The sequence below is a fragment of the Sphaerodactylus townsendi genome, linkage group LG16, assembly GCF_021028975.2.
Source record: "Sphaerodactylus townsendi isolate TG3544 linkage group LG16, MPM_Stown_v2.3, whole genome shotgun sequence".
In the NCBI taxonomy this organism is placed as follows: domain Eukaryota; kingdom Metazoa; phylum Chordata; class Lepidosauria; order Squamata; family Sphaerodactylidae; genus Sphaerodactylus; species Sphaerodactylus townsendi.
The window spans coordinates 11433772-11448561 of record NC_059440.1 but is presented as its reverse complement, the minus strand read 5'-3'; the positions used below and the strand labels follow the sequence as shown (position 1 = coordinate 11448561).

Sequence of the window (14790 nt, the reverse complement as noted above, 5' to 3'; positions counted from 1 at the left end):
AGAGAGGCAGCTTCCTCCCCAAGAGGCGTTGCAGCCGCCGGCCCCAGCTCGGGCTCCCCAACTTTTGCCCCCCAGGGAGATCCAGCGGGCGGCGGCGGAGGTTTGGCGTGGGGGAGGCGGACCGAGGTGAGGGGAGGGGGCAAAGTTGGGGAGGGGGCAGAGAAGAGGCCTGGGGGCCGGAGCTTGGCTCCCCACAGTGGCAGCCTCTCCTGGCATGGGAGGGGGAGGCGGGCTCCTGGGCTTAGATGGGAGCGGGGACGCCCGGCGGGGGGTGGCGGCGCCCCCTTGGCAACTTTCTATGGAAAGGGAGCGGGGGTTTCCCCAGCAATCCCCCCCTCCCGCACCTTTCAGACTCCAGTGCCACTGGAGGGAAAGGGGACTCTCCGCAGGCCTGGCACTGTTTGACGGGGCGGGGGGAAGGGAGAGACACACCTATGGGGATGCCCCGGCCCCCCACCGGCCGGGCTTTGCAGAGCCCCCGTTCTTGCAATGCTCAGCCGTCTGCTCGTTTGCTTTGCAGAGAGGATGGCCGCCCTGCTCTGCACTCGGTTGCTCCTCTGCCTGGCTGCGCTGTTGCACTCGCGCCCGACGGTAAGTTCGAGCCCGGCAGCCCCCGCCGCCGCCGGGCCAACAAGACCCAGCAACCCCGGGAGCTTCCCTCCGCTTGACCGGCCCGTGCCCCCAAAACTTTCAGCTCAGCACTCTTTGCACATGCGCAGACGGCATGACCGCTTGACCGGCCCGTGCCCCCAAAACTTTTAGCTCAGCACTCTTTGCACATGCGCAGACGGCGCCTTTAAAATCATATTTGGGTCCCATTCTGTGGAATGGGACCCACTGTGTGGATGTTGTGATCTGCGTCTTGTCCAGGGTCAATGCCAGTAACCCGGCGCTCAAAGTGTGCTGTCAAACTCAGAATGGTTTTTCATATTCAACGATTTCTCAGGTATTCTGGTATAATGAATGACCTTTCGCTCTCCCTTTTCTACACTGGTGGTAGGAGACACAGTGAAAGCACGTCCCGCTCAGTGTTTCGAAACTGAATGCATGCCCATTAGGGGATTCTGAGCTGATCCTGCCAGGTGGCAGCCAGGGGAAAGGAAAGGCAGCCCACACCAGACCCCGCGGGTCAGGTCAGAATTGCCACCTGACTTGAGAGGGCCAGGCCTTTAGGTATTGGGGGGGGGGTGTTTTCCAGCCAGAAGCAGTGCCCTCAACTGAACCCCAGCACAGTCACAAAACAAGCTGTCACTCACTACCTGACATAAGGCAGGTGGGCCGATTTCTGTGCCATCTGCAGTTTCCCGAATGCCTTCATGGGAAAACGGCCAGCCTCCAGGTGGGTGTAGAAAATGCCACTCTGCACCCAATAGCTATAGGTCAATGCAGACCAATAAATGCTGACAACTTAAATCTGCTTGCTAAATCTGCTTCCTCCTGTTCTGTTCTGTATACATTCCCAGGTCACACAGAACAGTTTTATATTTGCAGGCTGCTTAAAGATAACAATCCTGACATAACCTATGGCCAGGCTCTGGGTAACAGCATTTGAAGTGTGTCACAGGATGGTCTGTGCAATAAAACAGTCTGTGTGTGTGTGTGTGTGTGTGTGTGTGTGTGTGTGTGTGTGTGTGTGTGTGCTGTTTTAATATTTATCCTGTTTTATTGTATTTGCCTATTCTGGTCTATGACCATAATGAAGACTGATTGATGTGGAATGTTGTGCGTTTTTCAGGTTGTGGGGCCGTGTTCCGGTAGTATTTTCTCCGGACGTTTCGCCTGCATCTGTGGCTGGCATCTTCAAGGATGCCAGCCACAGATGCAGGCAAAACATCAGGAGAAAATACTACTGGAATATGGCCCCACAACCCAGAATACACACAACATTCCAGTGATTCCGACCATGAAAGCCTTCGACAGCTGATTGATATGGTCAGATGAAATAGGTCTCAAGGAAGCCCCAAATATTAGCATTATCAATGTGTTTATTCATAAGAACATAAGAAAGAGCCTGCTGGATCAAACCAGAGTCCATCTAGTCCAGCAGTCTGTTCCTTGCAGTGGCCCACCAGATGACTTTGGGAGCTCACATGCAGGATGTGAAAGCAAGGGCCTGCTGCTGCTGCTGCTGCTGCTGCTGCTGTTCCCAAGTAACTGGTGTGCTCAGGCATTTGCAATCTCAGATCAAGGAGGATCAAGATTGGGAGCCAAAGATCGACTTCTCCTCCATAAGCCCCCTTTAAAGCTATTCATATAAGCATAGAAAGCATAGAAAACGTTTGATTTGGAGACAGTTTTTCCCATGTTGTGCACTGACCATGTTGAGATGCCTCCCAGTAACTTCTGCGATCTGCCTTGCGCTGGGGTGGGTGGGGCGAGAGAGAGAAATGGAGCATAACGTCAAACGTTTCCTCCTGGGTAGCTTTGGCAGGTGGCCTCTTTCTCTTTTTTAACAGTGTATTGTATTGTGGGAGATTCCACACTGCATTCGAGAGCTCCTTTTGTCTCTAGCACACACAGTTTTACACATGTCAGAAGGTTCAAATCTGGTTTATTTTAAATTGTATTGTAAATGCTTTGGTCAAAGACCGTAAATAAATCTGACTTTACACATGTCATTCGTGTTCTTCAAGTTATGCCTCCGTAGGGGTGGTGTGAGCCAGCAGAGGTGGGCACGTGGCAAAAAGTCTGCGCTGCCTCTTGGCTGCATTCTTGCAACGGTTTGCTTTCACACGTTTCCTTCCAGGGCCTTTTCGCGTGTGCCTCGGACCCGGCGAATTCTGCTCAGGATGAAGCGGTCATGGAGGAAAATGTGCAGGTGAGAGCAGCTGACTCACATGTTGGTTTAAAGCAGGGGTCTGCAACCTGAAACGGTTTTCTCAGATGTTGTTCATGGACTACAATTCCCCATCCAGCCCCTTAAGGCTGCATGGGAATTGCCGAGTCCATGAATTTATCTGGCGGTGATGAGGTCAGCATGGTATCTGGCAGACCCCGCTTACTAAAGAGCTTAATTAATAAAAGAACCCAGTTACTATTTGCTAGGAGGCAGAGGAGGTTATAATAGTATTGCTGAATTCTGTAAGCACTCACAAGTGCATTACCTGGAGCATGGTAATACTGAGGCCCCTTCTGCACACATTTAGAGATAATACACTTTCAAGGCACCCCTTGCAGCCGGGATTTTAATGTCTTGAGGAGAAGCAAAATCCACTTGCAAACAATTGTGAAAGTGAAGAAGAAGAGTTTAGATTTATATCCCCCCTTTCTCTCCAGTAGGAGACTCAAAGGGGCTTACAATCTCCTTGCCCTTCCCCCCTCACAACAAACACCCTGTGAGGTAGGTGGGGCTGAGAGAGCTCCGAGAAGCTGTGACTAGCTCAAGGTCACCCAGCTGGTGTGTGTGGGAGTGCACCGGCTAATCTGAATTCCGCAGCTAAGCCTCCACAGCTCAGGTGGCAGAGCGGGGAATCAAACCCGGTTCCTCCAGATTAGAATGCTCTTAACCTACTCTTAACCTACTACACCACTGCTGCTCCCAAAATGGATTGAAAGTGCATTATTCTGCATGTGTGGAAGGGGCCTCAGATGCTCAGGGCTTCATCCCAGGTTAGGTGGCCCACAGGACACTGCTTGGGCTGCTGCGGAGACACTGGGGAGGTGGGCTGCTGGGGTCTCCCCGAACCAAAGCATCCCACTGGAGCTTGTGCATCAATCCACAAAGCAGCTACACTTGGGCTGTTCTGCTTACCCTAAAAGGCTATCAGAGAGAAAGGTAAGATGCCAAAAAGAACGATCCACATGATCGAAAGGGTGGAGCACTATCCCTAAAAGGAAAGTCTAATAAGCTTTGAGACTAAGCTTTTATCCAGTGCAAGCACAGCTACTGTGTTTCCCCGAAAATAAGACAGTGTCTTAAAATAATTTTTGCTCCCAGAGATGTGCTATGTCTTATTTTCAGGGGATGTCTTATTTTTCCGCTCCATAGCTGCATGCTCTGGTGTTCTGTTCGACAGTCATGCTTCCAAACAAAAACTTTGCTACGTCTTACTTTCGGGGGATGCTTTATAGTTAGCACTTCAGCAAAACCTCTACTACGTCTTATTCTCAGGGGATGTCTTATTTTCGGGGAAACAGGGTAAGTATAGGCATAACTAGCGAGCCAGGCAAGACAGACTAAAGAAGTGAGAAATTATCCACAAAATGAGCCGGATAACCAGGCAGCTTGTCTTGTGAAATATGATGGTCTTCACTATTTTGATTTCTCGATGACATTTATGTCTACTCGCACATAAAATATTTTTTTCTGCAAACATTGGATTTCTATTTACAATAAAGATTTGCACTAAGTTGGCACTTGTAGGTTATCTTCTGGTAGCCTAGGTACAATGTTTGTTCGGTGTTTTCCTGATTCAGTGTGGCATGTTGTGTTTGTGTATGCAGGGATGCGCCGGCAACGACCCCGAGTCTGAACTTGCTATTTGTCCACAGCCAGAGGCTGACTCAGCCCCGATGAGCCCCTCGGTGCCGAGTTCAGTGGCTGAGATCCAGGAGGGCCCCCCCAGTGCCACGTTGCTGCTCTCCAGTCCCCCTGCCCTTGAAGCTGGCATTCCTGACCAGCAGGAAGAGCAAGAAAACCCCTCTGTGGGGCTGGAGGAGGAAGCCGGAAGAAGCTGCGAAGAGGATTTGTCCCTGGAGAAGATGCACACGATCGCTGAGGCCATGCTCAAGTTCACTGTGGATCTCGTGCGAGAAGTGGAGCTGCAGGAGGGCCACGAGAACCTTTTCCTCTCCCCACTCAGCATCACACTGGCACTTGCTCACTTAGCTCTCGGTCAGTATTTGCCCAGCGGCACATAACTGTTCCAGTCGAGCAGAGGCTACTTTGCAAAGGGAAGGGTATAAGTCAGAATTCTTCGTGTCTCTGCATGAGCTGCTGATCTGGGCATGTCTCCTGATGGAGCAGAGAGCAAGTCCAAGCCAGTGACTCATGCTGATTGTAATAGTCTGCCTCTTCTGAAGGGCTGGGATTTCTGCTGTGTCTCTGAAACCACACATACAGAATAATGTATTTTCAGTCCACTTTCAATGCACTTTGTACTGGATTTTACTGTGCGGAATAGCAAAATCCACTTGCAAACAGTTGTGAAAGTGGATTGAAAGTGCATTATTCTGCACGTGCGGAAGGGGCCTAAGTGTTGATGCCGGTCTGCAGCTGCAACACCTGCACCCAGAAGAGGCTGAGTGTGAACAAAGCAAAGCTGAGACTGTATGTTGTGTAATTCCTCTCCGAGTGAGTGTTTTGGGTAACCGGGAGCCTTTGATGGATTGCATTCCTGACATGGTTTAGAAACTACTGCTCTGCATAAATTTTGCAGCAGACATGGGGACAGTCAGAAGAGCAACTGTGCCTTCAGCACAGAAACTTACTGTTGATGCTTGCTGTGGGGAGCTGCTGAGTTCGGGGTAGGCCACAGTTCAACAGGGGCTGCTCAGTGGTTGCGGGTGCCCCCTTGAAGGAGTAGCTCTCAGGGTGTGTGCCCCACTTTCCCACCCTAGGATAATGCTCTGCTGCTCCTTCTTTGCATTCCCCTCCCCTGTGCTAAACTCCCCCTTCCGATGACACCATGGAGTTCTTTCAGCCCTCTACCTGCTGTTAACAATGCCTCTGCTGCTGCTAGTTGGTTTAAGACATTTGGCCACCCAGACTGGAGGTAGGCCTGGATTTCATCACACAAACAGGCAGGAGAGCTGACCACCCTACCTCTATGGGCGCAGACTGCCACTTCCCTGGGGCTTGTCATTGACCGCATCCGTGGTCTTTTCCAGGTGCTGCTAATCAGACAGAGAAGGCCATACTGGAGGCTCTGCACCTGGCAGAGATGCCCTGCCTCCACCAGGCTCTAAGACAGGTTCACCGACAGCTTGACCAGTCAACGCTCAATATCGCCGCACGTCTTTATCTGAGTAAAGGTGAGAGGTCTGATCAGGGCAGGTGGGCGGTATTGTGTGGGGGGGTGGTCATCAAAGAAGCCTTGGGAGGGAGATGAGGTGAGACTTCAGCTGGCCTTTGAGCCTCTTTTGGTGATAACATCTGATTTATGTTCAGGAAAGAGAAGAGGTGATATTTGTAATGCATATGTGTTTCTTGACCAATTTACTGCCAGTTCCTTCCTTCCTTCCTTCCTTCCTTCCTTCCTTCCTTCCTTCCTTCCTTCCTTCCTTCCTTCCTTCCTTCCTTCCTTCCTTCCTTCCTTCCTTCCTTCCTTCCTTCCTTCCTTCCTTCCTTCCTTCCTTCCTTCCTTCCTTCCTTCCTTCCTTCCTTCCTTCCTTCCTTCCTTCAGAACATAAGAAAGAGCCTGCTGGATCAGACCAGAGTCCATCTAGTTCAGCACTCTGCTACTCACAGTGGCCCACCAGATGCCTTTGGGAGCTCACATGCAGGATGTGAAAGCAATGTCCTTCCTTCCTTCCTTCCTTCCTTCCTTCCTTCCTTCCTTCCTTCCTTCCTTCCTTCCTTCCTTCCTTCCTTCCTTCCTTCCTTCCTTCCTTCCTTCCTTCCTTCCTTCCTTCCTTCCTTCCTTCCTTCCTTCCTTCCTTCCTTCCTTCCTTCCTTCCTTCTCCTGCTCTTAGACTGAGGTCTTGAACAATAATACTATAAAACTGAAATGAGGCTTATATCTAAAAACCCCAACTCTTCTCTGCAGCCTTTAAAAAACAAGCAACCAAATAAGTACGTTCCTCTAAGAGGAATTGAACCTTCTGCTCTGAAGTTGCTGGAAAAGACATGGACCATTTGTTAAAGCCTGGCGCAGTCCATTTTATATTGCCAATTACAGTGGAACTTGAACAACATTGTGAGGTCCTTTTAAAAACAATCTGTGACGTTATGATTCAAAGAGGAAGCCTGTCCTGGGGGTTGAGATAAAGAGGGAGTGATTAATACCTGCACTGCATCTTTTAGATGCCTTTACCTTTTCTGGGGTACTAATTTTTCCCCCTCACAGCAGGGATCAGTTTCGAATCACTTTTCAGCAGAAAACAGTGCAAGAAAAAGACAAAAAAGGCCACGGCATTGTATATGCAGTGCTCCCGTCCAACCCCATTTGTAAGAATGCAATTCATCTACGATGCTGTTTCCGTTAAGGCCAGAGGCAAACTAAAATTGTTAGGAGAACTGAAAATAGACGTTTTTCTTCCCACAGTATAAACAAAGCCAAAGTCTGCTATCGGGTCACACAACAGACTCATAGCGATCCCATGAAGTTCCACTTCATGAGGTTTTCAAGGCCGAAGACCCACAGAGGTTTGCTGTTGCCGTCTTAGTCAGAGCAACTCTGACCTTTCTTAGTGATCTCCCATCCAAATACTAACCAGGACTGACCCTGCTTAGCTTCCCAGGTCCTGCAAGATCAGGCTAGGCTGGGTTATAAATATCTGTGTCTTTTTTTTAACAGTCTCTGCTGGTCAAACATGTATTTGAAACATCTGCAGGATGGCGTCCGTGCCACTTTGCATGGCTCTGGTGGCCCTGGAACCGGCACAATCTGCAGAATGGGTTTACCTGAAGTGAGGATGGGGTGACTGTGCCAAAATTGCCCACCATCCCTCTGAAAAAAAAATCAGTCTCCAGACTCAGGCGGCAATCCAAAGGGCTGAAGCTGCATTGAAAGCTGAAAAAGGATTGTGCCGGTTCCAGTGCCACCAGAGTCATGCAAAGTGGCATGGACGCCCAGAGGTGTAGCTAGGAAAAACGGAGCCCAGTGCAAAATCTGAGTTTTGCTGCCCCCTCCCCCATGTTCGTTTGTATTTTTTGTATTTTTTAATGTTTTTCAGTTTTTGGCCTGCAGGGGGCGCAGTTTTTAGGCTAGCAGCATAAAAAATGCAGGGTATCTTTAGGAGACTATCCTGATGATACCAGCCAGGTTTGGTGAAGTTTGGTTCAGGGGTCCAAAGTTATGGACTCTCAAAGGTGTAGCCCACATCTCCTATTAGCTCCCAAACAATGGGGATGGGGCACCCCCTTTGGGAGTCCATAACTTTGGACCCACTGAACCAAACCTCACCTAATTTGGGTAATATCATCAGGAGAGTCCCCCGAAAACTCCCTGAAATTTTGGTACTGCTAGCCTAAAAACTGTGTCCCTTTCAGGCCAAAAACTGTAAAACACAAAAAAATACAAAAAACAAACCTGAATTTTTTTTTGCCCCCAGGCGCACGCCCAGGGCAACACACACCCCCTGGCCCCCTTGTAGCTACGCCTCTGTGGACGCCCATGAATGTCTACACCAGGAGCAGCAGTGGGACTAACCAACGTTTAACTGCATCCCAGCCCCTCCCGCATGGAGGGGGGGTGTTCCTGGGGGCAGGGCCAACTTCAGTCGGCTTCCAAAGGTCTTTCAGCTCAGGAACACATCCCTTCAGCAGTGCAGACTTATGCCGCCAAAAACACCTGAGAGAGCAAGGGGAGAAAATGGCAGGCATTTGGGGGTTGGGGGGGAGTTGTTTTGTGAATGAAATACATCCGATCTTGTGCAGGAGGGGTTCAGTGGCCTAGAGATGCAGCATGTGCAGGCCTTCCGAAAACCAGCACGGCATATTCCATATCTAGGAGAGAATGTGTACCTCCCTGATCTTTAGGGAGGGCTTTATTCCACCTGCCCTCGATTCTCACATTGAGCCTTCCCCAGGATTTCAGGTTAAAGAAACCTTCCTCGAGGACTCGGAAAAGTACTACAAAGCGAAGGCGGCGACGCTGTCCGGTAAAGGGGAGGAAGACCTTGCAGCCATCAACAGCTGGGTGAAGGAAGCCACCAAGGGACACATCTCCGAGATCCTCTCTGAGCCACCTGGCGATGTTGCCATGATCCTGCTCAACGCTGTGCATTTCCAAGGTGAACTCTGCTGCTCTCTCCCGCCTCACTGGGTGACGTGTTCACCTTGGGGCCACTCTCTTCTTCAGCCATCGGCCCTGTCTGAGTCCAGGAATTACAATGAAAGAGCCAGTGTGGTGTTATGGTTAAGAATGCTGGAATAAGATATAAGACCCAGGTTCAAATTCCCCCACTTCTGCCAATGGAAGCTCCCTGGGCGATCTTGGGCCAGTCACACATTCTCAACCTAATCTACCTCACAGGGCTGTTGTGAGGATAGAATGGAGGAGAGGATAATGATGTAAGCCACTTTGGGTCCTTCCTTGGGGAACGAGGCGGGGGTGTAAATAAAACAAAATAATAAAATAAAGAAATGCATCCTGACCTGCATATGGACCAACTAGATGCATGAACAACAATAATAATAAGAGTTTGGATTTATATCCCCTCGTTCTCTCCTGTAAGGAGACTCAAAGGGGCTTACAATCTCCTTTCCCTCCTCCCCCCAACAACAAACACCCTGTGAGGTGGGTGGGGCTGAGAGAGCTCCAAAAAACTGTGACTAGCTCAAGGTCCCCCAGCTGGCATGTGTTGGAGTGCACAAGCTAATCTGGTTCCCCAGATAAGCCTCCACAACTCAAGTGGCAAAGCGGGGACTCAAACCCGGTTCTCCAGAGTAGAGTGCACCTGATCTTAACCACTACACCAGACTGGCTCTCCATTTGCCAGCAAGGGTTGTGCATAGACAGCTTTGCTGAGAAAGGAGTTTCCTGTGCTACGGGAGACCCAATACCATTTAATGAATCATCTCTCCAGCCCAGTAGGCTGGCCGCAGGCTCCCAAAGCGGTTTCCTTTGAAAAAGTTTTATGACCCCTTAATCTCTGGGCTGAAAAGGCAGGGAATGTAAAGCCCCCAAAGCAAAGCCGGCAGGTCTGCCTTCTGGCCTTCTCCCTTTTGATGTATTGTTTCTGTGTTTTGGGGAGAAGGATTTTGGAGAATGAAATTTGACCCTGAACTGACTGAGCCTGGCGTGTTTCAACTGGACAATGAGTTTGTGGTCTCTGCAGAGATGATGAAGGCTTCGAAATACCCCCTAAGCTGGTATTTTTTGGAGTCCTTGGATGCTCAGGTGAGCCGGGCGTGGCCTGGTCTGTACATTCCATTATGCTGATTTGGTGGTTGTTTTTTCTCTGGGTCCAGAGCTGGACCATCCTCCTCAGTTGTCTCCTCCCCGGCAGGTTGTTTTTGGAAACTTGGGCTGCAAGTGGAAGGGCGAGCTGATGCTTGTCGGGCCGTGCCTCGGGGACGTTTCCATTTTCCGCTTGCAGCTTCCTGCTTCCGTGTTCTGCCTTGCTTAACGTGCGCTACGCCATGCTTGCTCCTTGCAGGTTGCCAAGTTCCCCTTTAAGGGCAACATGAGTTTTGTGGCGATTGTGCCAAACCGCTTCGAAAGGAACATCTCCCAGATGCTAACCAAGCTCAGGCCCGCCAGCATCCTCGGCCGCTTCCCCAAGGAGAAGGCAACCATGGTGAAGATGCCCAAGGTGCACCTGAAGAACCACCTGGAGTTGAATCAAGCCATTAGCCAGCTAGGTGAGCGGAGGGCTGCATTTAGGGATGGTGGGGCCAGGCTGGGCTGGTCTGTTCTCCCTGCTACAGGGCATTCCTGGCTCCACTGGCCCTTGTGCTGCTGCTATGGCAGAAGGCCACTGAGTCAACAGGAGGGTTGGCAAGAGGGCTTTCCAGTGTGAGAGGTGTTCAGAGGTGGTTTGCCATTCCCTGTCTCTGCATAGCAACCTTGGTCTTGCTTGGTGGTCTCCTATCTTAATACTAGCCCAAATCGATCCTGCTAAGCTTCCAAGAATTGGCGAGATCAGGGTAGCCTGCGATCTGGTGCAAAATATAATGTTCTTAAGAACATAAGAACGTAAGAACAAGCTAGCTGGATCAGACCAGAGTCCATCTAGTCCAGCTCTCTGCTACTTGCAGTGGCCCACCAGGTGCCATTGGGAGCTCACATGCAGGATGTGAAAGCAATGGCCGCCTGCGGCTGTTGCTCCCGAGCACCTGGACTGTTAAGGCATTTGCAATCTCAGATCCAAGAGGATCAAGATTGGTAGCCATAAATCAACTTCTCCTCCATAAACCTGTCCAAGCCCCTTTTAAAAGCTATCCAGATTAGTGGCCATCCCCACCTCCCGTGGCAGCATATTCCAAACACCAATCACACGTTGCGTGAAGAAGTGTTTCCTTTTATTAGTCCTAATTCTTCCCCCCAGCATTTTCAGTGTATGCCCCCTGGTTCTTCCTGGTTTGGGAAATGTATGTGGGCATCATTGAGTTTCGAAATTTTATGTAGAGGAGGGCTGTGAAGCTCTTTCAAGAATTAAGCCCGGAGGGTGGGCAATTCCCCATTTTCTCCTCCACACGCACCCCTCCCCCACTTCAGTTGCTGGGCTACCAATGACTTAACTTCAATTGCCATGTTTCTGCATTGCTGCTATGGTCCAAATTCTGTGAAAACTTGAATCTTGGAAGCATCAGAAGTCATGCCTGGTTAGGAAATATATGCACACTTCATTGGAATAGTTACTGCAAGGACATTTTTGCTCCCTGAGGCTGTGCCAGGCCAGAGGTTGGTATTTTTGCAAGTGTCTGTCACAATTCAGTTACTAAAGGGTTAATTGTTTGTATGTAAACCAGTACCTAGCTCAGACCTGGGCATTATACGGCCCGGGGGCCACATGCGGCCCGCCGGATGACCCTGACTGGCCCCCCCCTGCTGGGGAGCGAGGCGCCTTTGAAAGCCCCACAGAAGCCGGTTGCCTTGGCTGTCGGACCCCTGCGGGCTTCAAAAGCCAGCTCTGCCTTGTACCACTGAGGAGTGAGGGCGTCTTGAGAAGCCCCGCGAGAAGCCGGGTTGCCTTGGTTGCCGGCTTCTCGCCGAGGAGCTTTCAAAAGCACCTTGGCTCCCCTGCCTTTGGCCCAGCCCTCCACAATATTTTCTGTTTCTTATGTGGCCCCATGGAAAAAATAATTGCCCACCCCTGACCTAGCTCATAGCTAGGGGGTGAAGAATAGCCGGGGAAAGCAATGGCAAACTACCCCACAAAAACTGCTTGCCTATAAAATCACAGCTCGCAGTCGTACCCCAGGGTCGGACACGACTGAAGGGGAAACTTTACCTAAACCAGCTGCTGAGGTCACTGTTTTATGACCTACTCTATTGATTAGCCATTGGTCAGCTGGACCACCCTTGCCTACCTGCTGGTAAGCACACAGCCCAGAAGCTATAAAGTTACCTTTTTTTTCTTTGTTGGATCAGATCTAGAGAAAGTCACGAGGCTAGATAGCAAATAGCTGCAAGATGTGGTCTTTTACTGTAAATATGTAATAGAGAAATATAGCTTGTTGTCATTTTATTCCATGTAACCCTTCCCTAAGCTAGTAAACTATTTTTATACAAAAGCAACTCGAGGTACCCCTGGCCATCTTTATTCTCCATTCCGCATCTCTGCTAAGTATCTCTTTGAACATGTTTAAAACCTACGCCGTCTCCCCCAGCCTCCCCCTAACTCCTTTTTCTGTTCCTTACTAGGCCTCGGGGAGTTGTTTTCTTCCCCAGATCTCCGTAACATTGCAGATGGACCCCTCTTCGTCTCCAGCATCGAGCACAGCTCTGCCCTAGACATTGCGGAGGCCGGGGTGGAGGCATCGGCAGTGACCAGCGTGGTGATGCTGCGTTCGTTCTCTTCTTTCGTCATTGACCGGCCTTTCTTCTTCTTCATCTTGGAGGACGAGACGGGCATACCTCTCTTCTTTGGCCACATCCTGAACCCCAGCCCCGGAGCTCCCAAGCAAAAGAAAGAGCCGGAGGATCTCTTTGGCAAAGGACATCTGGATCTCAACATCATTCCTAAATAGGGGAGAATCCACATTGGGCGGGGTGGTGGGTGGTCAGGGGTGGCTTTTGGCCTTTAACTGCCTCTCCTCCCCCACCTGTCCTCATTTGGTCTTTGGGATCTGTGGGAGCTTTTCCTCTCAGAAGCCAAATGCCAGAGTGGTTGTGGTGGGTTTTCCAGGCTGTGTGGCCGTGGTCTGGTAGATCTTGTTCCTAACGTTTCACGTGCATCTGTGGCTGGCATCTTGAGAGGTGTGCTTCAGAGCCCGGAAAACCCACAACAACCAGCTGAATCCAGCCGTGGAAGCCTTTGACAACGCATCAGGTCCCAGAGATTTCCGTACATTGTCCAAAAATACGTGGAGTTTTCAACCCACACGTTCTTCTCCTTGACCCTTTGCACCAGTCCCTTCTCTAAAGTCTGGATCCCAGTTAGGAGTTCATATAGGGTCTCTGCTATTCTGATCCCCCGCACCCCCGCCTAAAACAGATGCTGAGACAGTGAAGATACAGTAGAGAGACTTAGCCCTTACTTTGCGATGCCTCTAGGTTTGTGGCGCGTGCTTTTGTGTGCTCAGTTACATACACAATGGACAGCAATTGGAAGCCACTAGCGGCTGACAAGTGGGGCTGAGATGGGAGGGCCAACCTCTGGTATGTTCCCCTCTGCAGCAGTGAACATAAGAACATAAGAACAAGCCAGCTGGATCAGACCAGAGTCCATCTAGTCCAGCTCTCTGCTACTCGCAGTGGCCCACCAGGTGCCGTTGGGAGCTCACATGCAGGAGGTGAAAGCAAGGGCCTTCTGCTTCTGCTGCTCCCAAGCACCTGGTCTGCTAAGGCATTTGCAATCTCAGATCAAGGAGGATCAAGATTGGTAGCCATAGATGGACTTCCCCTCCATAAATCTGTCCAAGCCCCTTTTAAAGCTATCCAGGTGAGTGGCCATCACCACCTCCTGTGGCAGCATATTCCAAATACCAATCCCATTATGAGTGAAAGTGTTCCCTTTTAATGAGGTCTGGTATTCTTCCCCCCAGCATTTTCAATGTATGCCCCCTGGTTCTAGTATTGTGAGAAAGAGAGAAAAATTTCTCTCTGTCAACATTTTCTACCCCATGCATAATTTTATAGACTTCAATCATATCCCCCCTCAGACGTCTCCTCTCCAAACTAAAGTGTCCCAGTGAGCTTGGGACTCCCCAGAGTTCTGCCCCACAGATGCTGCCCTAGTTGGAAGGGCTTCTTTCAGATTGGTGGAGGGGGTGGGGGAAATGCTAGAAATGTGCCTATCAGCAACTGGCTGTAATTGAAAAACAATTGCTCACAGAAGAGGTGGGAGTGAGTCAAAAAGCAAGAGCTGCCCCACCATCCCCATTTACGATATTGTGATGGATTTGAACTGTAAGCTGCTTTATGTGCCAATTTGGCTGGAAAACAGGGTACAAATAAAAGGGAATGAAGTAAATAGTTCATGTTCTATTATCAGTCTCCTGTTGTGTTCACACTGTCACTTCACCGCTGGGTTACCGTGGGGAGGGATTGCCACCGAAGCTTCTTCCACCCGTTCAGGTTTGTTTACAACCCTGTGAATTGATCTTCCAAGTACAGGCACTGAATACCATGTCTATATATCTAATTCCCATACGTGCCCCACATCTGCGGATAGCTAAATCTGTAGATTGGGGCACATTTACCCCCAATGAATGTTTCTGCGGACCTGAGGGACAGGAAAATACCTGGAGATTTTGGGAGTAGACATTTAGGCAGGGTTTGGCAAGGGGAGGAGCTTCAATGGGGTATAACACCATAGAGCCCACCTTCCAGAGTGGCCATTTCCTCCAGGGGAACTGAAAATCAATTGTAATAGCAGGAAGTCCCTAGCCACCATGAGGAGGTTCTCCCATCATTAGAAGGGGGGTGGGGTAGGTGCACCAGTATTGATTGATACAAAAAAATTTCTGCACCACACAGGTACCAAAGTACTGTGTATTGACAGAACACTTCCAAACAT

At 50.0% G+C, this 14790-nt stretch overlaps 1 protein-coding gene across 2 annotated transcripts; it reads left to right on the top strand.

Annotated features, from left to right (window-relative positions):
• Position 1: 1 nt before the first annotated feature.
• On the top strand, positions 2 to 13448 carry SERPINF2 (serpin family F member 2). 2 transcript variants are annotated; one of them, XM_048518499.1, is made up of 9 exons: positions 2 to 126; positions 521 to 591; positions 2747 to 2818; positions 4492 to 4834; positions 5830 to 5973; positions 8692 to 8895; positions 9862 to 10004; positions 10264 to 10468; positions 12474 to 13448. In XM_048518499.1, the coding sequence occupies exons 2-9, from the start codon at positions 526 to 528 to the stop codon at positions 12797 to 12799; spliced, it is 1503 nt and encodes a 500-aa protein (XP_048374456.1). In that variant the 5' UTR covers positions 2 to 126; positions 521 to 525; the 3' UTR covers positions 12800 to 13448. The 2 variants fall into 2 exon arrangements, with proteins under 2 accessions (XP_048374456.1, XP_048374455.1); XM_048518498.1 differs by having other exon boundaries at positions 4444 to 4834.
• Positions 13449 to 14790: the final 1342 nt, after the last annotated feature.

Bases quoted from the DNA above. Each gene is read 5' to 3' on its own strand.
- SERPINF2 (XM_048518498.1), top strand. From the start codon at position 526: ATGGCCGCCCTGCTCTGCACTCGGTTGCTCCTCTGCCTGGCTGCGCTG. The intron at 2,819-4,443 runs GTGAGAGCAGCT...TTGTGTATGCAG, and splicing joins TCATGGAGGAAAATGTGCAG to GGATGCGCCGGCAACGACCC. The intron at 10,469-12,473 runs GTGAGCGGAGGG...GTTCCTTACTAG, and splicing joins TCAAGCCATTAGCCAGCTAG to GCCTCGGGGAGTTGTTTTCT.